Source organism: Heteronotia binoei, chromosome 21 (genome assembly GCF_032191835.1).
Source record: "Heteronotia binoei isolate CCM8104 ecotype False Entrance Well chromosome 21, APGP_CSIRO_Hbin_v1, whole genome shotgun sequence".
NCBI lineage: Eukaryota > Metazoa > Chordata > Lepidosauria > Squamata > Gekkonidae > Heteronotia > Heteronotia binoei.
In genome coordinates, this window is record NC_083243.1 from 194,755,308 (window position 1) to 194,768,491 (window position 13,184).

Here is a 13,184-nt window from a genome sequence, read left to right on the forward strand (position 1 = left end):
CAGAGTTCTGACATGCTGCGGTTAGCAGAACTGACATCCAGCATTCTTAATTTTTTCTCATACTGTTCTGAGGAAATGTTATGTTGTTAAGGTGAAGCCCGCTGATTCCATTAAGGAAGAAAAGGAAGGTGGCAATGAACTCACACCAGTAGGTTAATGTAAAGCCCATAAAGGTGACGTAGTCTCTTAGAAGGATCAAGAAGCTCAAAACTCCACTGGATGAGAGCACAAATGAGAGGAGGAGGAGGACTGAGCCCACAGACCACTTCTTTCTTGAGCTGATGTCTTCGCATACTTGAGAGACCATTAGGAGTTCCAGGCCAAAGATTGCTACCACAACAGCAAAAGACACCATACTTCTTGCAAGAGTCATTCAACAGTGAGCCCACTGATGCTGGCCAGCGTAAGACTAGTGGTACATTTCAGGGCACTATTGTTCCCAAAGACACAGAAGTGCCACAATCCAAGGAGTTTTCCTTTCGCAAAAAGCCAGTGACCATCACACACGGAAATGGATGACAGGACTATTGCTATTGCAACACAGAGGATAATTAGGCTTCTTATGAGTGTCTCAAAGAATGATCTCTTGGATTTTCTGTCAGCAAATAGCTGCTGCGCCTTAAAGAGAAGTTCCCAAAAGAAAAGAATGTTAAAACATGCATTCCACATTTCATTTAAATTATGGCTACCAAACAGATGGCAAGAATTGTTGAGGCTGATTCAAAAAGAATATTCAGAAACAGTCATGATTTTTGGAATCATTTCTATATACTTTGAAGTTTAGAATTTATAACGGTTTAACTGCTGATTAATTTTAATTTAACTTATGAATGTAATTTATTTGTTTTAACTGTCCAATTGTTTGCAATAATATTGTATTTTACTGTAATCACGGTATATACTGTGTCGTGTTAGCCGCCCTGAGCCTGCCTTTGGCGGGGGAGGGCGGGATATAAAAATAAATTTATTATTATTATTATTATTATTGAACATTTTTTGAGAATGTCAGCATGAAAACAGGGGAAAGAAGCATTCAAGAAAGTGGAAATTTTAACATACCTAAATGACGCAAGAATATTGGCAAATGCGACAGTTTTCTCCAAATAAAACAAAGCTAGTGTCCCGTAGCACTTTTAAGACCAACAAAGTTTTATTCAGAATGTAAGATTTCATGTGCTGATGAAGTGTTCATGCACGCTAACGCTTACGATCTGAATAAAACTTTGTGGGTCTTAAAGGTGCTACGGGACACTAGCTTTGTTCTATTAACTTCAGACCAACACGGCTGCCCACCCGGATCTTTCTCCAAATAAGCCAGGGCTTTTTTTTGTTTTAAAATTGTGGTATCTATTCTGTGGTGTTCTATAACACAGGATTAAAAAATAAAGTACATAATGCTTTACAAAAGAAAGAAAAGAAAGCAGCCACTTACTGGCAGAAAATGGCACAGCAGGGAAAGTTTGTAAAGGCAGTAATCTAATTTGCGTACTTGAGGGGAGGAGCATTATTTGCTTTATAAAAATGCCTGTGTGGAGCTAAAATTTATGACTGTGACAACCTCCTGCTGTCTCATGCAAGCTTTGATTGCTCTGACCCTATTCGGTGGAAGGAATAACGAAGTATCTGTTCTGGAAACTGAAAAGGAGCTTTCCTTTCAAATGAAAATTTGAATCCACTGGCACCTTTAAGACCATCGAAGTTTTATTCAAGGTATAAGCTTTCGTGTGCGTGCACACGGAAGCTTATGTCAGAACCCCTCCCAGTTTTCTGCTATGCATTGCTGTTATAAACCGCAAGGTGCCTTTGTTATAGCCATAGAGCTGACTATTGAAGTATACTGCTTGCCAAGGTTCACATCTCTTCCCTTTCTCTTTCCTTGTTCCTTCCCCCCTCCCCCATTCCTTCTCTCGATCCTTTTTCATGCCTGACCATCTGGGGGATATCTCTCATCTTTGGGAGAATTGAGTCACAACATGAAACACATTCCCATGTGAATTATCTGAGATCTGGAAACACTCATATATAACCCCCCCCCCCCCCCCACACACACACATATGCCATCTCGCCACAGCCTTCTGATAACACTCTTTGAACTATATAGTGTTTTAGTTAGCCTAAAGAATGTCTTTTACTGTTTTGGCTAGAACGTTGGGTGTAGGTGGGGAGAGGGAATACTGGGCTATTTTAGAACAGTTTGCTTGGCATTCATTCCTGGCAATGCCCCATCAGGGAAGATAATGCTTGTAGCAAATCGCTAATAAAGCTTCATCTATCTTTGTGAAAGAGAAGTCTACCTGAGAGTTACTTGCAAATCTTACAACTTTTACTTTGAATAAAACTTTTGTTGGTCTAAAGGTGCCACTGGACTCAAACTTTGTTCTTTAGAAATATTTATTCTTTAGACCAACACAACTACCCACCTGAATCTTTCCTTTCAGATGTAAGCAGGCTGCTGCCTTGTGGAAGTCTGATCAAGACGACTAGCAGGAAGCTGAAAGGAAGTCAGAAAGACACCCTGCAGGAGCTCCTGTCTGCTCTTCTGTCACTTACCAGGAGCGATGTCCTTCATCCTCTGCTCTTCACCAGGGAACCCCACCTTTCTGGATGCCGTGTCATAGACAATGCTCACTAGCACCATTTCTACAGGATCTGTACGACTTAGACATGGAAGGTCACCTGCCCCATAAGACTTTGGGGTGAGGCCTTAACACTGTGATTTTGTTGAACATTGTAACATGTTGTATCTTTTCCTGTTTTAACTAAATATAATTGCTTGTGCTACCAGGATGGCTAAGTGGGAGGGAGGTCTAAACATTACATTGAAGTCCTGAGGTTCCTGAGAGGAGCCATACAGTAAGAGGGGAAAGGATGCAAAACATTTGAATCCAGCTATTGAACACAAACATTGTGCTCCACTTTAGGGTTTTACATGTAGTGCCTTGGCTGATAGCTACTCGAAGCAGCAATGAGACACCATATTTTTCTGATGTAATTAATACACAGTTTTTATTTAGCAGGCACATGCATGTTCTTGGCTGCCACTAAGATTCAACCCCCATGTGCACATCTCAGGGTTTATAAAGGATTGTGTATGAATAAGTCCAATACATGTGCTTCTGACTGCCACCACAGCTCTTCAACTCTGATCTAAGGCTAGATTGGAACTCCATAACCTTCCATCTTGTTCTGCCTTTGCGTGCTCTCTGCAGGATCACTGGTTGCAGTTTATAAGAGATACTTCATGCTCTCAAATAAGATAGATAAAATATCCCTGTTTTGTACTTGCTCACATTCAGAATATACTGGATAGCAAGAGGAACAGATTTCAACTATCTTGGCATTGGGGAAGTATCCAAGTATTTCCTCCTCATCATAGTAGCTGCTGTATTTTATTGGTTTTCTGCTGATAGGCAGAGATCTTTTCCCTGCCTTTCCCATCTCCCCAGCAGCCCACTGTGATTCCCATAAAAGAATTGCTGGGACTTGTGGAGGGAACCTTGCAGACAAACAGTCTTGCCATCAGGCAAACAAAATGGTAAAGAATTGGATATTGGCTCTGAGGCTTTTGCGACATATTTCGCAGAAAAAATCCTGACTCTCCACCAGGACATCCCTGCCACGATTGATACAGCACATGAGCTGGAAGTCTCTTGGCTGTCTTCTGGTCCTATCTTGGACTGCTTCAGCGGGCTCTTGCTGGAGGATGTGGACAGGATCCTGGCTGCAGTGAAGCCTCCCACTTGACCCCTGTCCATCCTGGCTGGTGAAAGCCTGCCGGGATGGTATCAGGGACTCCCTGGGTGATATTGTCAGCTTGTCCCTTTCAACAGGGACCTTCCCAGAGAAATTGAAGGAAGCAATGGTTTGCCCACTTTTGAAAAAACTATCATTAGACCCTGGGATCTTGGCCAACTACCGCCCAGTTTTGAATTTACTGTTTCTGGGCAAGGTAGTTGAGAAAGCAGTGGTGGAGCAGTTACAGGTTTTCCTAGATGAGACATCTGCCTTGGACCCATTCCAGTCTGGCTTTCACCTGGGCCATGAGAAGGAAACTGTCCTAGTCACTCTCACAGATGACCTAAGACGGCACCTGAATCAAGGTGGGTCAGCACTCCTGATACTTCTTGATCTGTCAGCAGCATTTGACATGGTTGATTATGACCTTATGACCCACCGCCTTGCCGTTGCCGGAGTTCAGGGGATGGCCTTACAATGGTTTTCCTCCTTTCTCCAGGGACAGGGACAAAGGGTGGTGCTTGGCAAGCAGACTTCCTTGTGGCATCAACTTGTATGTGGAATGCCACAGGGAGCCATTCTCTAGCCAATATTATTTAACATCTATATATGCCCCCTTGCCCAGATTGCCCGAGGTTTTGGGATGGGTTGCCACCAGTATGCTGATGACACTCAGCTCTATCTGTTGATGAGTGGCCGGCCAGTTGCCACCCCTGACCAGTTGTCTGAGGCATTGCGAGCCATGGCTGGGTGGTTGCAACAGAGCCGTCTGAAATTGAATCCAGCTAAGACGGAGGTCCTGTACCTGAGTTGGGGTGGGATGGGGATGGGCATCGAGCTCCCAGCTTTGGACAGTGCCACATTGGTGCCAGCCCAACAGGTGAAGAGCTTAGGAGTGACCTTGGATGCCTCCCTTCCCATGGAGGCCCAGATCACGATGGTTGCCAGTTTTGCCTTTTGTTATCTTCGGCAGATCAGGCAGCTAGCACCATATCTATCCCCCCCAGGACCTGGCTACAGTGATCCATGCAATGGTCACTTCCAGAGCAGACTACTGTAACTCACTCTATGCTGGCTTACCCTTGAGACTGATCCAGAAACTGCAGTAGGTGCAGAATGCAGTGACTCGCCTGCTGACTTTACGGGTGCGCATTCGGCTGGCGCTCCGCAGTCTGCATTGGCTGCACATTGAGTACCGGATCCGCTTTAAGGTTTTCGTTCTAACATTTAAAGCCTTAAGCAGCTTGGGACCAACATACCTGCGGGACCGTCTCCTTCCATATATGCCCAGGTGGTCGTGAAATTCGGCCTCCCAACATCTGTTGGCCATCCCTGGCCCAAGAGATGCCTGCATCACCTCAACTAGGTCCAGGGCTTTTTCAGTCCTGGCCCCGACCTGGTGGAATCAGCTCCCTATTGAGATCCAGGCCCTGCCTGGCTTATTAGCCTTCCATACAGCTGTTCCGTCAGGCTTTTAGCTGAGGCTGCGGGTGTCTATTCTTGATCTGGTTGGCTTCCTCGGCCAGCACTGTCATCTGTGCAGGAAATGGAATAACAACTGCCATCCCCGTGAGATATCATGATGTGAGCTGGCTAGGCTGGGCAATATGCGATGACATGGTCATCTGAGTGCTGTTAAGTTGTCTGTTTATAGAACGTTTTTATTGCATTTTATTGTTTCATCATATGTTGTACTCCGCCCTGAGCCCTACAGGGAATGGGCGGAATAGAAATATACTAAAATAAATAAGTAAATAAATGGGTTGGAGGGTTGTAAAAGAAAAAGGTTGATTCTTATTATATACACTGGCTTGTGATAGAATATTATGTTGAAATTGAATGTATTAACTCTATAACTAAAAAAAAATTATCAAAGATTTCAGGTTTTCACGGCTGGTAACATCATTAGGGTTTGTAGAATCTTTCGGGATCAAGTGCCATGTTCTACTGGAGAAAGGAAGGAAAGGAAAGGAAAACTTTCTCCAGTAGAACACGGCACTTGATCCCGAAAGATTCTACAAACCCTAAAAAAAAATTGTTTCTTGGTGGTTTTCTATATCAGACTATGCAAGTAAGGGGGGCAGCAGTTCCCTTTTCACTCTTGTATCCACAGAACTTCAGGAGTTGGATCCTTGTGCTGATGCTGGGGTGGATCTACTATGAGACTAATGAAGTTTAAGCTTCAGGTCCCCTAATCCTGGAAGGCCCCTGAAGCAACTTTTTTTTTTAATTGAGTGAATTTTTCAACAAAATTGATGGCTTTTTAAAAAAGTATTTGTTATTAAAATAAGGCTATTTTAGTGACAGAATCATAAGCCAATGGGTTGACGTAATAGTGACCTTAGAATATGCTCTGTTTCACATAGCCTCAAAATGTCCCTGCAATTGGTCAAATTTCAATTTTTTTTCAGAGGCTTGCAGCACCCGAAACCCCAGCTGTATGGGCTTGCTGAGCTTGTCAGCCTACATTTCAGCAGCTGGGTCCTCGAATCCTTTGTTGGTGCATGGCTTAATAGTTCTACAGTTCATTTTCAAGGGCTCCACTCCACCACTCCACTTTCTGCCATTTGGGCCTCGAGGTCCATGTAAAGGCAGCAAGGCCCTTTGGACCTTGATGGGTGTTGTCCTATTGTTGCTGGTTGAGAAGGGGCCCCCATAACAGTTCAAGCTTCAGAGTTCCAAAAGTGTAGGTCTACAACTGACTGATGTGATAGTAAATGGAGAATGGCCAGCTAACCTGCACACATTCCAGAAAGGCAACAGACCATTCTCAATCTGTCTCTGTCTTGAGGGGAATATTTGGAATGCACATTTATCACCTTGCACCCACAAAATTACTTCATGCTGCCCAAGTGTTCCATTATTGTGAAGCCCTTTCTGCAAGGAGAGCCAGTTTGGTGTAATGGTTAAGTGTGCAAACTCTTATCTGGGAGAACCGGGTTTGATTTCGCACTCCTCCACTTGCACCTGCTAGCATGGCCTTGGGTCAGCCATAGCTCTGGCAGAGGTTGTCCTTGAAAGGGCAGCTGCTGTGAGAGCCCTCTCCAGCCCCACCCACCTCACAGGTTGTCTGTTGTGGGGGAGGAAGGTAAAGGAGATTGTGAGCCGCTCTGAGACTCTTCGGAGTGGAGGGCGGGATATAAATCCAATATCATCTTCTTCTTCTAAGGGGCACTGACTTTCTTATGAAGCTGACCTCTCAGTTATGTGCTGGAATATATTGCCAGATCCGTGATTAGAATCTAGAACAGAGGTCCCCAGCATGATGCCCACAAGTGTTTCTACAGAAAGTGAGCAGGGCCAGATGGAGCCTGTGCACGGCCGTGCTTCTCATTGGCTGCACACATAAAAAGGCATCTTATTAAACAGAGCTTCTGCCTTAAACATTGAAGAATTACTATGGGAGTTATGCATAACCTTGCTCCTTGACATTTTGTGGTTGGCTTCTCCTCCTGCACCAACCTTGTTATGGTTATGTCCACCACCGTACCTCAGAATTTCAAATGTGCCCACACTTTCAAAAAGGTTGGGGACCTCTGATCTAACATCTCTGAAAGTACAAATTGGATACCTGTGGTTTGCCCTACCAAAGATTTATGTGGTTTAAAAAATGCTGATGGACAGAAGGAACTAATAAAACAATCACAAAGTCCATTGTGCATAGGCTGTACTTGCAAGCAACTGTGGGAGCAAGTCTTAAACTTGCATACACCTTTCTCTAAGTGTTCAATGTTGTAGGGCACATGACTCATATATCCTATACATATGATCCACCAGCCATTCAAGGAAAGAATATTGTGTTAAAACACACCCTGGGTATTTTGTGGCTTTCTATGTGCAATGAGGTATGTGTGTACATGCAGGAGATTTGGGAGCCATAGACTAATTCATGAATCCCAGCATGTATCTGGTGTTCATACCAAGAGCCTATGTGAACTGTCCCTTAGTATGGGTTAATTATAACAAAATAATTAATACTCCGAATGAATGTAGCTAAATAACTGAGGTATGATGCTTTACCACAGTTTATGACTTGGCCCATGTGTACCACATAATTGCACAATAAATGTAGGTTAAGTTGCAATTTAATAATACCCTCCCCTATATGTAGTATTTGTAATTTTATTTCCTAAATACTTGAAGCATTTCTCATACAATAATTCAGTAATCTTCACAACCACATTATAAAGCATGCTGATATTATGCCAATGAGAACCTCAGGGTGCAGAGTGGTCAGCTGCAGTACTGCAGTCCAAGCTCTGCTCACAACCTGAGTTCGATCCCGGTGGGAGAGCCAGTTTGGTGTAGTGGTTAAGTGTGCGGACTCTTATCTGGGAGAACCGGGTTTGATTCCCCACTCCTCCACTTGCACCTGCTAGCATGGCCTTGGGTCAGCCATAGCTCTGGCAGAGGTTGTCCTTGAAAGGGCAGCTGCTGTGAGAGCCCTCTCAGCCCCACTCACCTCACAGGGTGTCTGTTGTGGGGGAGGAAGGTAAAGGAGATTGTGAGCCGCTCTGAGACTCTTCGGGGTGAAGGGCGGGATATAAATCCAATATCTTCTTCTTCTTCAGGTAGCTGGCTCAAGGTTGACTCAGCCTTCCATCCTTCCAAGGATGAGTACCCAGCTTGCTGGGGGGGGGGAGTGTAGATGACTGGGGAAGGCTATGGCAAAACACCTTGTAAAAAAGTCTGCTGTGAAAATGTCATGATGCGATATCACCCCAGATTCGGAAATAACTGGTGCTTGCACAGGGGACTACCTTTACTTTTATTATGCCAGTGATACAGATGGGGACATTAAGGCCAAAAGATAGAGAGTAGTGGTTGGCCTCAGGTCATCCAACAGCTTTATGGTGGAGCTATAATTTAAACCAGGGATCTCTTGACACATCCTTGAACCACTTTTCCACACGTCAGCACAAACCAGCCCTGCAGTGCTTCAGTTTACCCCCATGCCAAACTGGCCCAGTGGGTAAGAATTACTACCTCCTAGTGTTTCTGTGGACAATTAGGAATTAAACTCAAAATAATTGATGATACTTTAATGACCATGTTGACAGAGTACAAGGGAGAAAGTCAGTCTAAATTCAGTCAAGCAATTCTGCTGATGACACAATGCTGATACACACAGAGATATAGATAACACTGTAGTGCAGCAACTGAATTGTGGAGCCCAGAGTTCAAAATGCAACTCAGTTATGCGCTCACTAGACGGCTTTAGCAAGCCCCTATTTGTCAGCCTTGGCCCTTAAACTGCAGTAATAAATACTGGGCTACATTACAGGGTTTTGGATTTTTGTGTCTGGAGTAGGGGTGTGCATTTGGTTCAGCCGAATTTAAGAAACCTCCAAATCACCCCTGATTTGGAAGTATACAGCACCGTATACTTCTGAATCCAATTGGAAGCCATTATACGGGAGCTGTATACGGCTCCCCGTATACTTCCGAATCAGTATTCGGAAGTATATGGAAGTCCATAGAAAAGGCGGGAAAGGAGCTTCTGCAGCCTCAGGGGAGCTGCTTGCCTCCTTTCCCGCCTTTGGAAGCCTTTTCCCATGTCTCCCATAGCCTCCCTGGGATCAGGGAGGGAGGCAGAGGGGGAGAAGAGCTCCAGCAGCCAATCCAAAGCATGCATTTGCAAAATGCATTGCAAATGCATGCTTTGCAAGGCTGTTGTGTAGCTGATGGCTGCGCTAATCCCCCAGCCATCAGCAACATTGCTGTTCTTTTATTTACTTGGGTATCCAAGTAAACAGTGTTCTCTGGCCAATCACAGAGCAGTGGTATTTTTTGAAACTGCTCTGTGTAGGGCCAGAGAACCTTTTTAAGTAGTCTGCCTGGCTGGACTCCATTCCACTGCTGCTGTGTTGGTGTGAGACAGAGATTGTGCTGTGCTGGCCCTTGGCCTCAGCTGCTGCTGCTCTTTTTCAGCCTTGCCTGACCTGCCTGGAGAAGAGAAGACATCTAAGGTAAGACAGTCGTGGGGTTCTTGTTTTTATTTCAGTTAGTAAAAATACTTTTTAAGACTCAGAGTCCCTTTACTTATCCAGATTTGGGTGGGTGGGTACTGGGTAGCTTATTTGGGGTTAGGGTTAGGGGGTTCTGTTGGGGGTGGGGGCCTGGGGTGGGGGGGTTGTCAATTTGCCTATATATTACTTTAGTGAGAGGACTTTTAAAAGTGCAGTGTCCTTTTACTTTTCCTGATTTGGGTGGCTTGGATTTCTTGGGGTTAGGGTGAAGGTTTTTTTGTGGGGAGGAGTTGGTAAAGTTCCTATATTGTTAAGATTTTTACTGTTTTAAAAGGATTCTGTGTTTGATTTGTTGCTGCTGTGTTGTGCTGCTGTTGTTCCTTTTCTCTTCTGGTTCTGGTTCTTGGGGGGCGGGCTGTTTCACCTAATTTTCATTACTAAAATGGTCACTTTTTAACAGTTGAGTTTCTTGGCCTTTTCTCAGTGATTGGGATCTGTTGCTTTTGGTTTTGCATTGTGTCCTGTTGTCCCTTTTCCTGGTTCTGTTTTTTTTTGGGGGGGGGGGGGCGGTGTTGTTGACTGATTTGGCCTGAGGTTTTTTTATTGTTGAAAAGGTCACTTTTTTAACAGTTGAGTTTCTTGTACTTTTCTTAGTGATCTGTTTGGATCTGTCCACCACTTCTCTTGTTTGAGAGTTGTGTTGTTTGGGGCAGGGCTGGTGAGTTCTGTGTGTTCTGTGCCAGGGAAGCTGGCATCTGGGTGAGAGACCAAAAACCAGCATGCTTGTTGTGCTTGGTCAGTTCTCCCTGCATTGTTTGGGGCACGGCTGGAGAGCTGGCATCTGTAGATTGCGTGTTCTGTGGCAGGGAAGCTGGCATCTGGGTGAGAGACCCAGAACCAGCATGCTTGTTGTGCTTGGCCAGCTCTCCCCGCGTTGTTTGGGGCAGGGCTGGAGAGCTGGCATCTGGGTTTACTGCAGCCAGGTCTGCAGATTGTGTTTTGTGTGGCAGTGATGTTGGCAACTGGGTTTATATTGGTTCCAGGCCAACAGGGTTCATAGAGTAGATAGATGGATGTAGTGCATTTGGGTCCTATAGAGATTCTCTGGTGTGAAGTTAGGTTTGGCTTTGGGTGCCCCAGGAATTGGACCCCCTGGCCCAATCTTTTTGGGACTTGGGGGTTTTGTAGGGGAGAGTACCCTGTGGGTTTCCTGTAGTTTGGGGGGCTCTCCCTCAACCCCCCTGCCCTCCAGTTAATGATGCCTTATGTTGCCATTGATTTCAATGGCCCATAGGGTATAATGGTGGGATAGGGGCACCCTCTTTGGGTGCCCCTGGAATTGGACCCCCTGGCCCAAACTTTTTGGGACTTGGGGGGTTTGTAGGGGAAAGTCCCCAGCAGATCCCCTGCAAATTTGGGGGCTCTTCCTCAAACCCCCTCCCCTCCCTTCCCCTCCAGGTGGCTTCCAATATACCCTATTTTGCCATTGATTTCAATGGCCATAGGGTATAATGGGGCCATATATTCAGAAATAGCCGTACATCCATCCATACGGCTATTCTGAGTACTGGTATTCAGAAATATATGGTATTCCGAGTTTTTTTGGCCCCGTATATTTCTGAATCTGATTAATTCCATTTTTTTTTTTGCACACTCCTAGTGTGGAGATCAATGTAACCTCTAAGCTGTGGAGTCTTGTGAGCAAAATTCTACTTTGTGAGCTACTGGAATTAAAGTTGTTGGTAAGAGATTTGGCTATTGCATAAATGAGTTTGCTGTGGGGCCATCCTTCCTGAGCTAAGACAAAGAAAACTGTGAGCTAGCTCATACTAACTCAGCTTAGAGGGAACAGTGGTGGAGATGTAGTTTAGAAAAGAGGGGAAACGGAGTGAGACAAGAAAAATATGCTCCCAATGAACTCTGTTAGGTTGGGAACTAATCTTATGCATAACATTCAATAATGTGATATTTAGCGTTTATATTGTACTTTCAAATGTGTATTGCACTTTTCAAAGCATTTTAGGTACCCTGGTACTAACAAGTACTTTTAGGATTCTGAAGTATTTATAAATACTAAATATATTATAAAGAAACATACAACATTGTTAGAAGTCCCTTAGATGATGCCATGCTATTTCCATTTCTCACTTTGCAGCCTGTTAAATTTGAGCATCTTTTCTTGACTAGAACTCCTGCAATAAAACCCTGGGGGGGGGGGGAGGGGGAGGGAGAGAGAGAAAATTGCTGAAACGGTGAAGTTTCATGTATATGCCAAGAATGAGATCTTTGCCTCACTGCATCCCAAGACAGAAAGGAAAACAGACAATCTGAATTCTTTGTTAACAACAGCCACACAGTGAAAGCGGAGCAAAAGTGTTGTTTTTGCAGGGATTAATGTATTTTCCCCCAAATCCTGAAATGCATCTCAACTATATCTTCTATTTCAAAAATTATTGTTTGTCTGGATAATTATTGAAAGCTTGATTCTTATCATTAGTGTGCAGATTTAAATAAAACTTAAGAAAACAAGAAACCAAACTGATTTCTCAGAAGGGAAACAATTTACATTTGCAAAATAGATGGCCTCTTTCTGCTTTCCATTATGTTTCTCCTCGGTAATATATCCAGATATGGAAAGCTTGCTTAAAAGAAAAGCAAAAGCAACAAGGATTTATTGTTTGCATTTGGAAGAACTCTTTTTTTAAAGGGGGGGGGGAATACAAAGAGCAACAGGTGGGAAGTCATATTAACTGGCTGCAAGGGGCTGCTCTGTCTGTAGGGCAAATAGATCCAAGTGGGCAGCCGTGTTGGTCTGAAACAGTAGAACAAAGTAGGAGACAAGTGCACCTTACAAACAAAGGACCACAGCTCCAAGCCTGCAGGATTTCCAACACTCTGTCTCTAGTTCCCAAACAACAGAGAATTCCACCCTCCCAGCCACTCCTGGCTCTACTGTCCCCCAATTACCTGCACTGCTATTGCTGTCATGCTGACTTCTGCTCCTTCCAGAGGGGAACTTAGAATGTGCTTTGTTTCTGGAACTGATAGGAGAGTCTTACCCCCCTATTTCAGGGCCACAGGGGCCCAGCCAAGAGAGTTCTGAAGGCAGCAGCTGCTCTTGTCAACATCCTAGAAGAAAGCTGCTTCAAGGCAGAGCTGTTCAGTGCCCTTTGAGTTTTCCTTCTGGCTGAGTCAGCAGCCCAGCAGCTCAGGGGAGGAGGAGGAGGAAGGCAGGCAGACAAAAGCGGCTGGAACTGGCAACCAGGGAAGGGAAAAGAGACAAGAGGTGAGGTGGTGCTCTGGGGAACCAAGGCATTGGGAAAGTGCAGATGTGCTGGCCTCTTATGCCACCAATTCACACAAAAGTAAATGGCTAGAAGACGTGCACAGCTGAGATAGGTACGTAGCTTGGCTAGTACAAAAGCATAGTTCAAGAATCCTTGCAATTCTTTACTGATAGGAGTAGGCTTGGGCGCCTTC

At 44.6% G+C, this 13,184-nt stretch overlaps 1 protein-coding gene across 1 annotated transcript; it reads right to left on the bottom strand.

Moving 5' to 3' along the window:
- Window positions 1–6: 6 nt before the first annotated feature.
- On the bottom strand, window positions 7–12,754 carry TMEM37 (transmembrane protein 37). The gene is given in 3 exon segments (XM_060262031.1): window positions 7–375; window positions 378–618; window positions 12,672–12,754. Coding segments are annotated over 3 exon segments (591 nt in total). The 5' UTR covers window positions 12,693–12,754; the 3' UTR covers window positions 7–46.
- Window positions 12,755–13,184: the final 430 nt, after the last annotated feature.